Genomic DNA, 18,712 nt, shown 5'->3' with positions numbered 1-18,712 from the left:
CTACATTAATGCTGCACTGTCTGCATTATTTTTCATATTCTTTCAGTAACTATTTGAGGTACTTCTTGATTGATAGAGTCCTCAACAGCCAAACCTATCTACAGCCGCCTCTGTGTAAGTCTCCTTTCATTTCTAACTCTGAACAAGAGCGCCCTCTTGAGGGTAGATGCATGACATCAAGGGATCATCTTTAGCAAGTAGGAAAATGTTTCTGGTAGCCAAATGAGTAGACAACCATAGGATGTGGGGGGTTCTTTTCTAATTAGGCTTTGTTTAGCTGTAGTTGTTTTAATGGTTAATCAGATATTTTCTCTCTGTATTGCGGTAACCCTCCCATCTTTGTGGCTTTGGGATTCTATGAGGTTATTCAATGGACGGAAGGAAGGGATTGTTATGAAGATCGACCCATCGTTATAAGGATCTCCTGTTCCATAAACTGTACAGCTCAGCCTTTTCCAGGCTGGTACCATCTGAATATATTGGATTATAACTTCTCAGACTACAGTCTAACACATTTGGAGGGGCTCAGTCTAAAGAAGGCTGCTACTGTTTTTCAAAATATGCACACTCTCATTCTTCCTTTGAGCACTTGTACAGGAAACAGGTTAAGTCAGAGCTGACATTGCATAGTATTGCCAAAGCTTATAACACTCTAACCCCAGAGATAGCACAAAACACTTTTTAAAAAGTTTGTTGTGTGCTTTTCAAACTAAGTAGAAAGATGCAGTAGATCTGAATGAAACCAGCCTGATGGAGTAGAGTGGATGAATAAGTGCATGGAACTGAGTGTGTAGGTGTACAAAAGGACTAAAATGTAGGTCAGAAAGTATGAACTGGTGTCTTATAAATTGTAGGTGTGTGCCTATAAGTTAAATCCCACATATATTTCTATGGAAGGTGATTTCTTTTCAATGGATTGCTGCAGGAGCTTCCCAAGTGAAATGGGACTTATGGGACTTGTAGGCAAACCAATTAATTTCCAAAAAGTTCATGCTGGCTAGGTGTTCTAATGTTAACAGTCTTACACTGGAATTGCAATGCATACTGTATCACATTGACTGCCCATAAGAAGGTTGTTACAACTCATATATAGTAGTATAAATTTGGACTTCACCCTCATCTCCCTTCACAGATCAGCAGACATTGCTACAATCTGATGCCATAGCAGCAATGGGTCAGCTTCTGTTGCATTCTTATTATTGGATGGAATTGGCCCTAGACCAGGGTTCCTCAACCTCCGCAACTTTAAGATGGATGGACTTCAACTCCCAGAATTCCCCACCAGCCGGCTGGTGAATTCTGGGAGTTGAAGTCCACCCATCTTAAAGTTGCGGAGGTTGAGGAACCCTGCCCTAGACTAAATAATGACCTGCAGGGGGAGCATCTTCAGTAGTATATCATCCGCAGTGTAAAGCATTTTTTAAAAAAATAAATTTGTGATAATGCTTCTAGTGCTTCTAACTCCATATAGTGCTACCTCATATTGCAGTGATTTTTATCTAGATTGAAGAGCATCATATTGAAAAATGAAAAACGTATGTCAAAACTCATTTTATGAACTTACTTTGGATTTCCATTTCCCAGTTACTTTGCAGAGTGACCAAGTGAAGGAATTAGCTTTTTAATATATTGCTATTAATTCAAAAGTTAACAGTTCGTATCAAAAGCAAATCAAACAGCTTGTGAAATGTATATTATTAATTTCTAACCAGGTTTCAAACCAATACAGTTCTAAACTTAGCATGGAAACCAGTTCACAGACAATCTACATACTTACTATATGTGGTTCTTCCCAGTCTTATCCATATATCAGAAACTCAGGCCCTGTGCCTCTTTGAAAGATCATCATACCATCAGTATGGGCAACATTTAAAAAGGTAAGAGATCCTTGTTCTTCTTCATTATTGTCATGGTGTATTGTAGATGTCATGATGGAATCTGGTGATGTCACAAACCATGCTATGAGCCATCTAACGTTTCCTATTTAAGGACCTGTTGAAGGTCAGGGCCCAGGCTGAATCTGGATCCCTGGGAATTCAAGAAGAGGAAATGAAGTATTTAGAGCTGGTAACAACAAGAAACATGGTATCTGCTGCTACAGGAGCTGGGGCTATTTTCCTGGTGGCCAAGACCATCATGGAAGGGATCAAGAGTCCTCCTCATAATCCCAAGCCTATTCCCTTAGCCAGTGAGTAATATGGGGTGGATTCGGGGAGATGTCAATGTATTTAGCTCTGTTAGAAGTGGTTGTGGCTATGCAAAAAGTTATTCATCTATCTGGCAGTTTCTGTGAAGCCTTGGTTTAACTGTCAGCTACCAACAAACAACACAGAGGGAACAGTTCTGTGGCTATGCTTCAGATAAGTAATATCTAACTTTGTCAAGCCACGTGAGTTGTGCATGGCTGCATGGTGCCATGTGGCATGAATCAGACATAAAATGGATTTTTGGATTATTTACCAAAGCTTTGCTCAGTTCAGACCTTTCCCTTAGCTACACTGAAGCTGATGGTTCACTATCTTAATCGCATATATGAGTCTTTCTCAACCTAATTCCCTCCAGATGTATTTAAGTATAACCCTACCATCCCCAGATAGCCCATGATCAATGACCACGTTCTCTGGAGTTGCAGCCCAATCCATCTGAATATTGCCAGACTGGACAGAGAACGTTAATATATATGACCTCTAAAAATGAACAATGTGGTTTCTTTTATAGCACTGATTCTTACACTCTCTGAGGTGACACATTACATTAAGCCATGGTCTAGTTCCTCATAGTTTGTTGACTAAGTCACATTGGTTCAGGTCATATGTAAAGCAGTTATAAATCATGGGTTAGAAACTACAGTGCTTCATGATATGTAAACATGGCTAATTGTGGTTTATTTAATAAACTATGATTAAGGTAATCATGCTTTAGCATGCTGTATGAACCCAGCATTGATTTTATTTTAGTTCTGCCCATCATTCTGAAGGAATCTGCTTCATTCGGGTGCTTAGGAATTATGTAGTACAACATGTTGGGAGGACACCAGACTGGAGAAAGCTGGTCAAAACATAACACCAGTTTTACTGAGTCCCATCTATACTCCATTCAGCTTAGTTAAGACTCCTGATCACTTCTTGTTTTTGTCTTCCTGCTACTCTCCTCCCCTTTTCACTCTTAGGACTTGCCTTGGCTCACCAGGGTAAAACTGTGGCGGACTCTGGAGAACTCAGGGGACTTTTGCTCTCTCTTAATCCAAAGCTAGATGCTTACTCCAAGAATATGATACTCCATGGAATCACCCGCTGTGTTTATCTACTGGACTCAGAGGTGAGAGTCCAGAATAGCAAGGTGTACAATACAATGATGGAAGAGTGAACTAAAGGCAATCAGGTATAAAAAAGATAGTCAGGTTTAATTCAAGGATCCAGGTTCAGGATGAAACTACACCAGATGGTGGCAGACATGCATCTTTAAATATAAATAGCTTCCCCAGTTTCAGAACACTGTTTGTGGGGGTTAGTTTGCAAAAGAGGAATGATGGCTAGGGAAAGGATTCATCTCTATACAATACAAGCACTAAAGCATTTTCTTTCCTAAGGATCATGTCATTTGGCCAACAGAACTGCATTCAGACCAGCTGGTGCAAAGTGTGATGCAAGTCCCTCAGAAGAATTTTGATTGATTCAGAAGGCAAATGGTAACATTGCCGTAACTGAAGTGAAACTGGTCAGGTCAACCTGAATGGGTGATTGCATGGGATCCCTATTTATACTACCTTGAGTTCCATGGGAAAAAAGGGGTGTTTGCTTCTGCATTTAGATATTAACTCTTTTAAATAATGCAATACATTAAATGCATGAAATCTTGACCTTTAAGGTAGAAGCTGGAGTCAATTGAGGGCTACCAGATCTGGGCTGTAGAAGTCTGAGCGACCACTAGATGGCAACAAGGACACCCAGACCACTCCTTTCACCCATCCAGTGGTTGTCCCAATCCTGCAGCCCAGATCTGGTAACTCCTAAAGCCATTTCTCCTTTTTCTGTGAGAATGATGCCTTCATCTATGTCTTGCTTCTTCTGAAATGGAGTCTTTGTGTTGCACATCTTTAACTCCGTTTTTTAAGTTAAACATTTTTTCAAATAGTGTTTTCAAACACTACATACTGAATCATAAACTAAACAAAAGGGCTGAGTTTGCACAGCTGTCTGAGCCACAAAAAATTAACCAAGGTTAAAATTAACGAAGTGTGACATACTGTGCCAATAGAGTTGGTAGGTTTTTAACTGACATGGTTAAGCCAAACACAGCAATGTGAACACAAATTATTTATTGTTTGCAGAACCAACAGTATGGAACTCCTTCAAGAAATTTATTTCATGGTTATCATACTATCATAATTAAAAAATAAGTTTAGGTTGGCAAGTTTTAGACATATCTTCATTAATTTGGTTGGCTCCTCCTTTTTTTAACAGGTTTCTGTTTCTTTATAAGTCCATCTACTTGTATTTTACTATGTTTCGGTGGGGGGGGGGAGGTTAAAACAAATCTTTTGATAGCTGCTCTGATGTGTTTGAGTTTGGAAATCAGAATGGCCATGGATAAGGTAGGAAATAATAGGTTAGTTCTTATCCTTTAAAATCAAAAGGTTCGAGTTATTATTTGAATGTGAAAGGTTACAAAACATTAAATGGAAGTGAAGATATTTTCATATGCTTTTCTTCAACTTAGCCACACTTGTGTTCATGCGCGCGCGCACACACACACTAATTTTGTAATTTTTACAGGCATCTGCATGTTCTTATGAGGATATTAAGCTTGTGGCCTCATTCCTGGATGATTCAGACATGGGTATCAAGATTCAGACAATGCACGCTCTCAAGGCTTTTGCTGGCATCTGGAAGTTTAGAATCAGAATTCAGGTGATCACTTGTGCAGTGCTGTATTTCTATACCAGACACATACATACATCAGCATCAATTCACATGTGCATGATTGTCATTTGATATTATAGTCATTGACATCTGTAAGCTTTCAGCTAAACCTCCAAATTTTCTCCAAAGATAAGTATGTCCTATTCTAAATGGGGAAGAACTGTGAACGCTCTGGCCATGGAATTTGATCTATGACTGCGCTTTCATAAGAACACCCAAAATAATCACTTAAGCTATTTATCAATTAATCTATAGGAACTGCAGGAAGCAGCACTATTTTAATGTTGTTAGCTGAGAGTACCTGTAAGAACCATTCCATAAAGAGGAAGACTGCCTTCCCTGCTTCAGTGGTGTAAAGGGTAGTCATTCGTAATGGGCATAACCACAAAAGCGTAACATTAGGAGACACACAAGGCAGTTATGAAAGAAACCATGGACACATTTGAAAACACTGTTTATACTCCCTCACATGTCTCTTCCCTACCCGTAATGTGATAGCTAACCATAATTAGAGTCTCTGCTTACTCTGGAAGATTTCCACTTGCTGTTCAGCCTCTGGTTAGATGTGTGCTTCTACACTGTATAATAGGAGGGTGTACCATTTGCAATGAATTTATTTTAAATGCATTAAAAATCAAAAGGAGTGGGATATATACTTTTTTTTTGCTAAATCTATCTAATACAAGACTGAATAGAGACCTAAGACTTTTCCAAACTGCAATTAAACTGGCAACAAAGGATTATGTATGGGAAGTTGTGCTTTTTTTTTTCTCCAGCTACTAAATTGTGTTTTGAACTCTCAGAAAAATGCAGTTTATTTCCACAATAAAAGCTCTGAATTGCAGAGGGACATACAGGATATCCTTAGAAAATTGAAAATTGATCAGTGTTCAATTCTACATATACTTGAAACACAAATAAAATGTTCATGGACCAATGATTTAACTATAAATAAATCGCTGCTGTGGGGGAGTGGGGGTTATTTCCCAGAAGAAATTGTCCAGATCTTCCAAGGTGATATGCTAGTTGCTGCATAAAGAATAAATGATAGAAAGTTGCATGATTTAATCTGCATAATCAGTGGTTGGGCTTACAGTGAAATACTCCTCTATCACCAGAAATTAGTCTCAACAGAAAATGTTAATCCCTCTTCAGGTGAGAAATATTATTTCTTGTCCATTCAGAAGGAAACCTCCCCTTTCAATCAGAGGAATTGATTTTAGCTATAGAAATCTTACAATTTGCAATTAACGGACCCTTTATTAATTGAGCTCACAAGTACAAGTAGAAAAATATTGTAATACCAATAAACCATACACAAATGGTGTCCTAAATCTCCTTGGAATTTCTTCCTCTTGCAAATGGATGGGACTGTTAGATTCATCACCTGGTGACAGGAGGTTTTTCATGATAAATCCAACTATGATCCTTGGTCACTACAGCAATGGCGCTGACAGAAGAGATCTACCATAGCTTTATTTCTTGGGGCAGATCCTAAGATGCTTTACAGAACTTTCTGCAAGACTGTGCTGCAAATAATGTCTGAATGGCAATCTAGTGAAGTCTGACAACTATGGATGAGCTAATCTATGTGACTCTTCTACAAGTGTCTATTAGGGCAGCCTTGTTCCCAGTTCTGCCAAAGTCACTGCTCTTTTTAACAGAATGAGCCATGATTCTTATAGGGACCTGTCATTACCTGAATGTGCCCAAGTAATGCACTTGCTTAACCTCTGGCTAATGTTGGAATGAGAGTCCCGCTTTTGTTGATCACCTGATTTATTGGTGACAATTTTGTTTGCCAAAACTCTAGTGTACATTTGTGTCCTGTAAACAAACTTGGGAGCATCTAGAAAGCCTTTGCTGACTGTTCAAGGTACACTGTGGTTTCCCTGCCCAGTCTTTGCAGCTTCTTTCAAGAATTGGAAGCCCTGTAACTTCCTAAATTCCTGCATATCCTCTGAGTCTGCTAGTTTTTAAGTCGTTTACTAATGCCATGTGGCTGCATTTTACACATTCTGGCTTTTGTGTTTCCTTTCTGGCTCAACGGAGGCATGATTACTGCACTTAACTTGCAGGAGAAATGCTGCTCTTAGCGTCCCTTCAAGCAGCTCTTGGGTTCTCCAAAGAAGTCAGGCCTTTCCTTTCATTACCCAGCTATGAGGAACAGATGACTTTATAAGAGGAGTTGCTACTTCCCTCCTATGAGATTCCATCTCTTCTTCCCTTCTTTTTATAAGTTCAACTTCAGAGGGTGGAGTTGGCAGATAATACCACTCGTCTAGAAGGCAAAACCGAGACTGAAGAAAGGTGTTTCCTTCCAGAGGGAGAGGAAAGAAATTCCTTTTCTCGGCTTGCTTCTCACCTGAAATTAAATCATTCCTGTGATTCTCTCTGGTGCTCAAGAATTGTTCTATTTATATTTCACCTAATGCTCATTTGGAGTACTCAGGGAAGGACTAGAATAGTAAATAATAACAAAGGGATGAAACAATTCCAAGAATGAGATGTACTATAGGACTAGTATGCTTCATCAAAATGAACCACCCACAGTATGTTTACATTTCTTCTGGTTTTGGAAAAGAAAACGCCTTTTTTAAAGTTTTAGTTAGCATTGCTAACACTTGAAATAAAATAGTGGTGTTTTGGTAATTAAACAAAATCAGAAAAAGCTGAAAGCATCATTTCTTATACAAATGCAATGATATATAATAGAAATACATAACCTGAGGCTTATTATCACTGCATGCAGCACCCTCAGAGAGCTCTAATGTTGTTACCAAATTGTAATTATTAATGTGATCGAAGGGGGAAATTAATAAATGCATGACTTGAGGGTAATCATATTAACTATATTTAATTTAAATTAAAATGTAAGTGAAATGAATCCAGTTTCATTTTTGTTCTGATCCCACTCATTACTTTTTGGAATGCAGCCTCTGGCCCAGCACTTCAAGGCTACTTATAGTACACTTCTGAAATAAGGGATTTCTGGCCTGTGATTCGCAAATATAAATGCTGCTTTGTTTTGTGCAGGAGTTTATGCCCAAGATTCTTGAAATGATCACTGAGTTATGGGATACCGATGTACATGTTGCTGGACTGAGATTACTGAATGGATTGCCGTGGCCGAGTCACATGCATGCGCTCCTGAAAAAGCTCTTGCCCACATTAATGGACATTCTGCAGATGGGGACCACTTTGGCCCAGGTACAATCATTCAAGGACTGTCCAACATCACTCTATACCCAAACTCCTAATATCATCAGCTTTTTGGGGGCATTATGAAGAAGCCATAGTATACCTAAGCGCCCTACCTGTATTGATTATATGGTCTCAAAGTATTTTTTTTTCAGGTGCAGATTCTAAAATTCCTTAGCACATTAGCCCAGAAGGAAGACCTGTTATTTGATGTCATGAATTGCCAGGTAAGGATTTCCTCCCTACCCCCACAGGGATAACTGAGTGAGGAAGTAACAAAATACTTGAGAGCAAGAGTAGATTTTGAGGACTTCTTTAATCAAACAGACATAAGCAACTGTATAAGCCTTCCCTAACCTGTATCTTCCAAACATGTTGGGAGTGCAATTCCCAGAATTCCTAGATTGTTCTGGGAGTTGCATCCCAGCGCTCAAATACATCCTTCCTGTCATGAGATAATCTCTTGTAGAAGAATCTGAAGTCTGTTACCCATAAAAGAAGCTGAAATCAATTAGCCAGGAGGACAAGGAACAGTCTCTCAGCCAATGATTTTATCTTTTTCTTTAAGGCTTACATTGCATTGCATTTCCTTTTTTAAGGTGCATCCAGAATTCCTCAACCTATTCCAGCCTTCCCAGCTTGGAAGCCTGCTCTTTGAGCTGCTAGTGCTCGTGGAACGACTCTGTGAGGGTCGCCTGACTCCCCACTACCAATCAGGGCACTGGCAATACAATGAGTTGTCCCTTCATGAGGTCCTTTTTGGAGACAATTCCCGGCTAGCTGACTGTCTTCTCTCCCTCATCATTCACCCGGAGGAAGAAGTGCAGATTCAAGCCTGCAGAGTTATCCTGAAAATGCAATTAAATGAGGAGGGAGAAATTGCTGGCATCCAGAACACTGATTCCTCTTTAAGCAAATTCTTCTGTGAAACCAACACTGGTGGCCCCAATACTGAACCTATGTATTAGACCCTTGCAAAATTTAACATAGAATTAAATTATCTTAAGCAGAAATGTGGAAAGAAAATAATTATTTTGAAAAGATAAACTCTTCTGCTGGAAAGTTTCTGTAGGAGAAAAGCAGGTTGGTATTCAGTCTCGCAGGCCAAACAATCTTAGAAGCCTTGCACCGGTATAAGTGAGGAATCTCTTCCCCATTAGCAATACCCTAGAACAGAGCTACGGTGACCTCATGGCTTCCAACATGAAAACACAATCAGTATATACCAATCACAGGCATGTATTCCTATGCCTGAGAGTCACAAAAAAAGTCTACTGATGGCAATGAGAAGATGCGAACATGGGATTTCCCTGTCCCACCATTTATACAACATGTAATCCACCCAGTAGGATGATGACCTGGTGCTTTTCACTGCATGAGTTAATAAGGTACAGATAAGAATAAAGCAACTAGAAGTCTTCACACATTCATCACTTCACACTTATATTCATCCCTGCCCATACGTATTTCCTTTGGATTGAAAAACAGAAATGGAAGAACAAGCAGCATAACAGAAGTCCTGAAAACTCCTGTAGTTGGTATATAGAACACACAGGTGAAAAACCCAAACATCCTGCTCAAAGGCCTACCCTCTTATAATCACCCAAACTAGTGTGGACAGAAAGCAGGATTATTAGCCCTAAGCCAAGGTATTAACAAGACACCTAGCACTCCTCCCTAATAGTATTCCATCTTGACATTGGCCAAAGTAGACTGGGGGAAGAGACTTTGTGTGCTAACTTCTAATAACGAAATAAAATATTCATGGGACAAAGTAGGTTCTTTGACGTGACCTCTTCAGAGATCAATATGTACTGAGTGTACCAATTTGGGATACAACTGCCCTCTCTATGCCTGAACTATCAATGATTACTCTATTTTTCACCAGCAAAGTTGCATTGGCATGCAGATATTCTAGTGTGGAAGTGCACCAGCATACCTATAAAGTTACACAAACTTTGTTTGTGCCTGGGGTACTTTGCCATACCCCATGTTTTCTGGAGAGTATCTGGAACACAGGAATGCACTTTGAAATGGCTTACGGTGGTTTGTGTTTTCATGAGCAACTATTCAGAAATCTCCTAAATACTTTGACAAATCATTTCATTTCAGAGTCCAAATCAAGCAAGGAATTTCCCCAGCTAAAACAGTCCAATCAGATATTTTACATCAGAACATTTATTTCTCAGAGAGAAAATATAGTTTCAGACAGTCAGATTATAGTAGGTAAAATTAGCATTTTTCTTTACAAGCATAGAATTTATTACTTCTTATTCCATCTGATATAAACAGTTCTAGAAAGCAAATAAACTCACTTTCTACAATAAATAGAGCCATCTGTGCTTTACAGCAGACTGACAAGTCACGTTTAGGTCCCATAGCAACAGCAGGATATGAGCCAATTCAAATCCTTAAATTGTAATTTTTCAAAAAATGGAAGAAAATAAAATGCAAGATCTTAAACAGTTAAACATAAATCACAAGTCCACAGCCAGGCTACAATCTGGGAAAATGTATGTTTCTTTAAATTAATTATATTGTATGCATACAAAAGACCCAGCAACACAACTGAGGACTTAAAAAAAGATTAACAATTGGCCTGAATAATTTAGAACAGTAGTTTACAATTATGTACAAAAGTTCCTTCTGTAACCACACTCTTGAGACATTATTAACTATTATTTTAAAAAAGATTCCTATTCGTGTTCTGTATGTTACAGATATTCCCCACATAGTGTGGTTTTATGTCCCAATATATAAGATGTGGTTCTTGAAAAAAAGACCACTTAGAAATGGCAGTGATTTTCCCACATTAACATTTGTTCCACAATCTCTTAATAAGAAAATAACAATAATAATAATAAATTTAAAAAGGAAAAAACAATGGTTTTCAAATTACAATCTTGCTCTGTACCTTTGGTTTGAAACTTTTAAAAAGAAAAAAAATCTTGATAAGATCAAATGTTAAATATGAAATGCACTGTCAACTTGCAGACTTCAGCTCTTCCTGTTTTTCTAGCATATGCAAGTTAAAAAAATAGGCTTCTCCAAGGGGTTGTGCTCTATTTTTAACAGATCCCAATAATGGAAGCTCAGAGAGCATGAAAGCAAATGCTGAAGTATTTATGGGGCAGCCAAGAGTGACTGTAAGGAATTCTGGCAAATAAGATGACAAACATATTCCAATTTAATTCTCATTTTTTAGGGTAAAGAGGAATCATGATTCTATACAATTACCCTAGTCCAGAGCTGCACACCTCAAAGTACATATGGCACTCTATATAAGTAGATACTCACTACTGAAAGCTGGAAAAAGCTCTAAATGTGCAATGAGATGCTTAATGGCCCAAATCCAAACAGGGTGATACACATAAGGAAGAGATTTTTATGCATATTCCCTTGTAAATAAACAAGAGACTGCTTCCACCTCTAGAAGTCCTACAGAATGGGCAGGAGGCTGTGGTTTTCTGAAGAAGAGAAATGAAAAACGAGACAGGGCTTCAGCCCCATTGTCCATGAATTGGGGCAATGGGGCTAAATGGTTTTGAAACCATAAAGATTGCTTTTTCCTCATTTCACAATAAACCTTCATATCTAGCAACAACATTCTAGCAGCGTAGGTATTTGTAAAATCACATTTAAAATACTATTTTACCAGTTTTCAGAAGTATACGAACCTGAAATTGAAATGTAAAAATCACAGAAAATATCTCCCAAGTGGTTTCTTCATATTTAAAGCTCTGTGAATGTGAGCATGAGAGAAAATCAGGAAAGGGCTATCACCCCAAAATATTCTTTCTTTTTTATTGTAATTTCTAACATAAAAACATATACAAATTTAGACAGAGATTTCTACACAGGGTTGCAAATATAATTGCATGGGGAAGGGGGGACCAGTGTTTTTCAAAAATAACTTGAAAATATATGGTGAATATTATTGAACATTTGGCACATGAGAGTCATCAAAAGGACCCTCAATTCATAACAGAAGTGATAGGCTCCAAAGCTCCTTCAGGACTAGCTGAAGCTTAAAAACTCAAGAAGCTGGTAGGGCTTTCTGTCCAACCAGCAAATTATCTAAGATTCTGCCAAGGCTACAGCATTATAGTGCAGCCGTCCCAGACATCTTCTTACTAATCAAGCTACTACATCACTTCTTTTCCTGCTGGGTCCTTTGAGAGACATGTTCAGAAAGAAACCAGGCAGACTTTTTGGCACATATCAAGTATGTTACACGAACTTTTCCTACTGTTGGAAATACTGTGTCTCTACTAAGAATGCAAATATGGCAATTACACCTTCTTCTAGCCAGGAGCATCCCATATTTTTCAGGGTATAGTTGATCCACTTTGCCTATAGATGCAGACATTACTTCCTACAGCATGGGTAGAGCAGATTTCCTACAGATAATTTGGTGTAACAAAAGGATGGTCTCCCCGAACTCGGCTCATATGAATCATTGCACGGTCATATGCAACCTGGACAGACTTGCGGATACTGGTTTTCCGTCCTTCCATCATCTTGAGCTTATCCACAGTGTCATCTACTCCAAGAGGAAGAACTTTTTCTCGTGGAAGCCACTGCCTGCAGTATAAAGAGAGAGAGAGAGACACGTTACTATGGAGAAAATGAGGAAATGTATTTCCAACTACCTTGAGCATTACAAATTGTACAAATCAACCCATTCTATTAATTTTAATTCTTCAAGATGCATTAATGCCTGATAAATACGTTAGTAAATGAGCAAAAAGAAGCTATGTAATGACTCTGCTTAGTGCAGTTACAAATAGAAGACATGCATATTATTCACTAGAAGAACAAAGAACTCTTGGCCTGCTACTCAGCTGTACAGTCTGAAACTTCCCCCAATCATCAGCATGCTTAAGAGCTTGCTACATTAATTAAAATAAATACTTGATACTCTATTGTCCAAACAAAAGAAGTTATTCCCCTTGATTTGTTTATTTTACTCACCATGTCCTCTTGTTGTCAAAGAAAAGGACAAGGAAAAGTTTTTCTCCAGTTTCAGCTTGCTTCTGCTCACCTAATTTTAGCACTTCCAGAGGGGGGACAGGGATTGGGACTCCATTGTGAAGGAGGCCCTCTTGTGGCATCTCAGGATCAATGATCTAAAAGCAAAGAGCAAAACACGGTGGAGACTTATCACGAGTCACAGAAATGATGTACTGTTGGTATATGACAGCAGAGGAATTATCTAGAATGTATAAAGGCACTTCAAATTTATGTTAGAAATGTGAACATAACAACAACTGTGCACTAAACTCCCCGTGTCAAAATCCTGCTTGGATTTCAGCATAAAGATTTTTCAGGCAGCCCCCACGGGCCATTTAGCAAAGAGCTTTGGAGGCTGCCTGAAAAAGCTTCATGCCAAAAATCCAAGCAGGATTTTCAGCCACAGAGGGTGGGGGAGGGAGCAGGTGAGAGGGAGCGAGGGGGTGCATGAGGGTGTGTAGGAGGGTCCGGTCAGGTGCGCAGTGCAGGTTGGGTGTGCAAGGACCTCCCTCAGGCACCCAACCCACGCCACACCCATGCATCCCCTCGCTCCCTCCCCCATCTGGGACTTGCAACTTCCTGCCAACTTCCCCACTGACTTGATTGTGGGAAGCCAGCAGGAAGTTGCCTCCCCTAACGACCAGGGCATTCACTTAACAATGGTAACCGGGACTGCCGGGATTGCTGTTGTCAAGTGATACAGTCACGTGATGTTTCACCTTAATGACTGCACCACTTAGCGACTGAAGTTCGGGTCCCAATTGTGGTCGGATAGTAAGGACTACCTGTACCTACAATGGAATGGCAACTTAAAGAATATTCATCTATATTACTTTTAAATTAAAGGGGAAAAATATGGACCATGTTCAGTCTTACACAACTAATATTTGCACTTATATCCATATCAAACATAGCAAACTGAACTCTGAAAATTTAAATCTAGCCCAGATAATCTTAAAATCTTTAGAAGTTGTTTGGTGTTTTAAGGTGTACTATTTTGCCTTTTAGCATGAAGTAAACATAAAAATGCTGAGTGAGACTGTTCTTATGTACAGTTCTTCAACAGAGTACCTTCTTTCTCCGTGAAGGAGGACTGCTGGTTTAGCATTAGGTACATACCAGGGCTGGGTAAGAAGGATAGCCACGACATTTTGCCCACACAAGCTCCAGAGGTTCTAGGTCAGCATGTTCCTCAAATGGCATCAGCAAGTTTCTTCCTAAGAAGTTACAGTAACAGCCAATTTAGAATTATGTTGTGCTATGCCAAATTCATCAACTTTTTTCCTTGGCAGTAATTACAGATCTACAGGTGAAGATTCACCGTTATTACTATGGAAGCATATACCATATTTGAAGTTAGGTCTAACATGCTAATTAAAAATAGCTATAATAAAACAAAAATGAACAAAAATAAATAAAAATAGTATATTAGGGAAAGAAGAAACATAACTTATAAAATACCCTCCTACTTTCTTCTCATAAGTTGATAAAAGGAGTCGCTAATAACAGATCTGGTACAAAAGAAATATACTGCATATTAGGCGGAACAATGAGGGGACACGGTGGTGCAGCGGCTTAACGACGCTGAAAGTTGCTGGCCAGAAATGGTCGACACTTCAGCGGTTCGAGCCCAGCTCCACGCAGCAGAGTGAGCTCCTGCTTCCTCCCCAGCTCCTGTCAACCCAGCAGCTCAAAAACTTACGTGAGTAGATAAATGGGTACTCTCACCCCGGTGGGAGGAAAACGCTGGCGGCGCTTGCATGGGAGACGGGGAGCAGTTGCCGGTAACGCAGAAGCCGCGCACGCCCAAAAAAGGCGCGAAGCAACGGAAACCCCGCCTCCTGCGCTCGCCAGCTGGGCTCTGCTCTAGGAAGGAGGCAATGGCAAACCACTTCCAAAACACCTTGCCTTGAAAACTGCAGGGACTCGTCCAGGCAGTCGCCACAGAATTGGTAACGACTGAGTGTGGATAAAAAAAAAAAAGGCAGAACAATCCTATTATGTTATTAAGGCAAAACTGATGTATGTTCCTACTATGCTGGTGGAACAACTACCCTATTCAAACTGTCCTCAGTCTTTTAGAAGGAAAACAACACAAGATACAAATCTCCAGCTAGCACTGAAATGACTGACAAAGCAACTGTGTCCTCGCATACACGATCAGTGTTTTCACCCACTAATTTGGAACTATGCTTGTGACAACGTCCACAATCAAGTCACCCTTTGGGGGAGATGGGTGGCATATAAATTTAATAAATAAATAAAATAAACATGCTGTCCAAATAATAATAATAGTTATTATTATTATTATTATTATTATTTGGACAGCATGTTTTTATTATTATTATTATTATTATTATTATTATTATTATTATTATTATTAAACTTGTATGCCACCCAACTTTCATACAGAGAGCGCCAATGAACTTATGACAGGATATTATTATAATCTATTCAGAGTTGGACCAAATTCTGTCAGTCACAGTGGTATAGCAAGTAATCATCAAACTTTCAAATGGAAAGCTTTAGAGTCTCCTTTGCTTCTCTCAACCATTATTTAAGAAGCACAACACAGGGACAGGGAGGAAAAAAGAAGTTCAGAACACAGGATAGCTCTCCAATTGTGACAGGAGTTTAAGGACAGTTACAGACACTTGCAGACAGCTGCAGCTGACTCACTCTGTAGGTCCTCCAATCAAGAAGCAGCAGATAAACCTTTACAAAGGGAATCAGGAAATGCACACTTCATTTTTGTAAACATGTCAGGTGCCCAAGAAAGGCAGAGCCAAAGACTCAAAATGTAAATACCATATATGAGTTCTTTAATTATTCAGGATCCATATTATTATGGTTGGCCACACAGTCAGCCAGATGTTTAGACTGGATTTGGCATTTTTATCCACCTATCGAGTCCTTCCCAAGAACCTGGGATAGGCAGATGTTGTTTGATGGTGTTAAAGGTATTGTCGCATGATATAAGCTGTTCCAAGTAAAGGTGTCTTTTGCAATTGACTGATGGTGATTTTGTCAATGTCAATGGTGTTCAAAAAGTGCTCCAGATGTTTTGGGATTGCACCTAAGGCACCTATAACTATTAGTACTATCTTTGCTTTCTTTTGCTATGATCATTCTACTTCTATTTGCAGATCTTTGTATTTTGTGATTTTTTCCAGTTCTTTCTCTTCTATTCTGCTGTCTCCAGGTACTGCAATGTCCACTATCCAGAGGTTTTTGTCTTTCTTATCAACAATTGTTAAGTCTGTTATGTGGTAGGTGCTTGTCTGTTTGAATTCTAAAGTCCCAGAGCACTTTAGCTTCTTCATTTTCTATTACTTTGTCTGTTTTGTGCTCCCACTGGTTCTTGCTTGCAGGCAAATGGTGCAGATATTCCTATGCACCATTGTTGCTACTTTGTCATGCTGTTATTTGTAGTCAGTCTATGCGATCTTCTTGCAGCAGCTAACTAGGTGGTCCACTGTTTCTTCAGCTTCTTTGCAGAGGCGGCATTTACTGTCTGTTGCTGTCTTCTCAATTCTGGCTTTGTATGCATTTGTTCTTAAAGCCTGGTCTTGTGCAGCCAGAATTAGCCCCTCTGTCTCTTTCTTCAACTTTCCTGCTCTTAGTCATTGCCAGGTCTTGTTGTTATCTCCTTTTCCTGCAAGTTTTTTTGTGTACTGGCCATGCAATACTTTGCTTTGCCATGTCTCTTTTCTATTCTTCATTTGGTCTTTCTTATAGGCCAGTTTGGTTTCTTTGGTATTCAATAAGCGTTCATGGTGTACTAGCTCCATTGCATCTTCTTCACTGTTCTTCAGATATTCTTCCAATGCCCTTTTTCCCTCTCCAACTGTCTGGTGTACTTGTAACATTCCATGCCCACCTATGCTCCTTGGTAAGTAGAGTCTGTCAACGTCACTGCGTGGATGAAGGGCATGATTCATTGTCATTATATTTCTGGTCTTCCTATCCAGGGCTTTTAGTTCAGCTTGAGTCCAGTCCACTGTTCCAGCTGTATATCTAATGACTGGAATTGCCCAGGTGTTAATTGCCTTGATGGTATTTCTGCCACTGAGTTTGGACTTTAAGATCTTCTTCACTCTTCTGATGTATTCACTACTAACCTTCTTGACTTCAATGTGTTTAATGTTGTCAGAGCCTGAAGGATACCCAGCTATTTGTAGTGATCTTCTTCATCCACACTCTTGATGTTATTCCCATAGGGCATCTTGATTCCTTCAGTTTTCACAATTTTCCCCCTGTTTATGGTAAGGGTGGCACATCTGTCCAGTCCAAACTCCACTACAATATCTTGGCTATATATTTGGACAGTGTTGAGCAGCAATTCCATTTCAGATGGTGTTTTTCCATACAGCTTCAGATCATCCATTTAAAGGATTATTATTATTATTATTATTATTATTATTATTATTATTACTACTACTACTACTACTACTACTACTACTACTACTATTTTAAAATAATTGGCTGCCCAACTCCAGTGGATATTTTGCATACCCTCTAAGTCCATGCCATTTTTCAGGTATTTTATGTGGATAATTGATGCTGGCATACATATCATGATGGTAGTGAATAAGACAGTATTTCTGCTAAAGCGTACAACCTTTCAGGTAGAATATTTTCAGCAAAGGACAGTTTTCCAACCAAGATCCATTATGGAAAAAGTAAGCATGGGAAACTTCTGTAATGAAAGAAATTCCCCAAGATTGGTTGAAGGAACACTAAACTGTTTCTGCAAAGTCCAGAAAATCCTAATTCTATAGTATGGAAAAGCATTTTGTACTATTAATAAATTGTATAAATTAAGATTCTAAATGTGTTCATTCAGCATTCCCAAATATATCCTTTTCCCCAAAGTAATTGTATTCCATACTGTATTCTAATTATGAAATGTGGAATAGCAAGATGTATGGAGTAAGGAGATTTGGGAAAATGAAAACTACTGGCTGAAGCTATGGCTCCGGAGATCCTTCCTCATGATATCCTAGGCCCTCTATAGGCACTGCTTTTTTGTTGGAGCAATGATAGCTTCTCCCCATCCCTTACTGTCCTTCTGAGCTTACTCACATCTTTGCCCTCATGACTAATGCTAAGAAAGTCAACGAATTCAAAAATGAATTCTAGTAGCTGTTCAGAGAAATAGATTCTACCACTTGCTAAATTTCAGAACCTACAGCTTACATTCTGACATCAACAGGTTTAAAGAATAAGCTGACCAACTGATCTTAAGACTATTTATTCGGAAACAAGCACTCCTGAATTTGGTAGTGCTTAACTCCACAGAAGTATGCAAAAAACTGCACACTTATTCTCCTTTGGCACAATCAACATGAAAAATAGTACTATACCTTAGTAATACTAATTACATGTGCATGTTGTATTAAAAATAAACAGCCCTCTCACCTGAGTTGCTGTATGCCAAATCTTTATTTACACCATCCAGAAAAGGGACCCGTACAAGAGCAGGCTTTCCTCGGCTTCGTTTGTGTGGTGGCAGACTACTGTGAAAAAAGGAATTATGACAAGAGAAGTTAGATGATAAATAATGTTTGATACTT

The 18,712-nt window shown here is 39.1% G+C and overlaps 2 protein-coding genes across 12 annotated transcripts in view; one reads left to right on the top strand and one right to left on the bottom strand.

Moving 5' to 3' along the window:
- The first annotated feature begins 1,974 nt into the window (after window positions 1–1,974).
- Window positions 1,975–9,266, top strand: LOC103056235 (armadillo repeat-containing protein 12-like). The gene is made up of 6 exons (XM_025165636.2): window positions 1,975–2,188; window positions 3,170–3,318; window positions 4,776–4,910; window positions 7,959–8,132; window positions 8,279–8,350; window positions 8,723–9,266. Exons 1-6 carry the CDS (start codon window positions 2,050–2,052, stop codon window positions 9,089–9,091), a joined length of 1,038 nt encoding a protein of 345 aa, XP_025021404.1. The 5' UTR covers window positions 1,975–2,049; the 3' UTR covers window positions 9,092–9,266.
- Window positions 9,267–10,260: 994 nt separating this feature from the next.
- Window positions 10,261–18,712, bottom strand: part of BRPF3 (bromodomain and PHD finger containing 3) — a 44,866-nt gene continuing 36,414 nt past the window's right edge. For 8 of the 11 annotated variants that reach the window (XM_088154508.1, XM_088154509.1, XM_015887799.3 and 5 more), the window contains 4 exons: window positions 18,558–18,655; window positions 14,256–14,353; window positions 13,098–13,252; window positions 10,261–12,707 (listed from right to left, as the gene is read on the bottom strand). In XM_088154508.1, the coding sequence (XP_088010634.1) occupies window positions 12,524–12,707; window positions 13,098–13,252; window positions 14,256–14,353; window positions 18,558–18,655 (535 nt within the window). In that variant the 3' untranslated portion in view covers window positions 10,261–12,523. The remainder of the gene's footprint in view (window positions 12,708–13,097; window positions 13,253–14,255; window positions 14,354–18,557; window positions 18,656–18,712) is intronic. The other 3 variants (XM_025165635.2, XM_007426560.4, XM_025165634.2) reach the window with 2 other exon arrangements.

Source organism: Python bivittatus, unplaced genomic scaffold (assembly GCF_059951505.1).
Source record: "Python bivittatus isolate LINGU-HERP-01145 unplaced genomic scaffold, Pbiv_v1 ctg000700_np1212, whole genome shotgun sequence".
NCBI lineage: Eukaryota > Metazoa > Chordata > Lepidosauria > Squamata > Pythonidae > Python > Python bivittatus.
The sequence above is the reverse complement of the archived record's forward strand: the minus strand, read 5'-3'. Positions and strand labels throughout refer to the sequence as shown.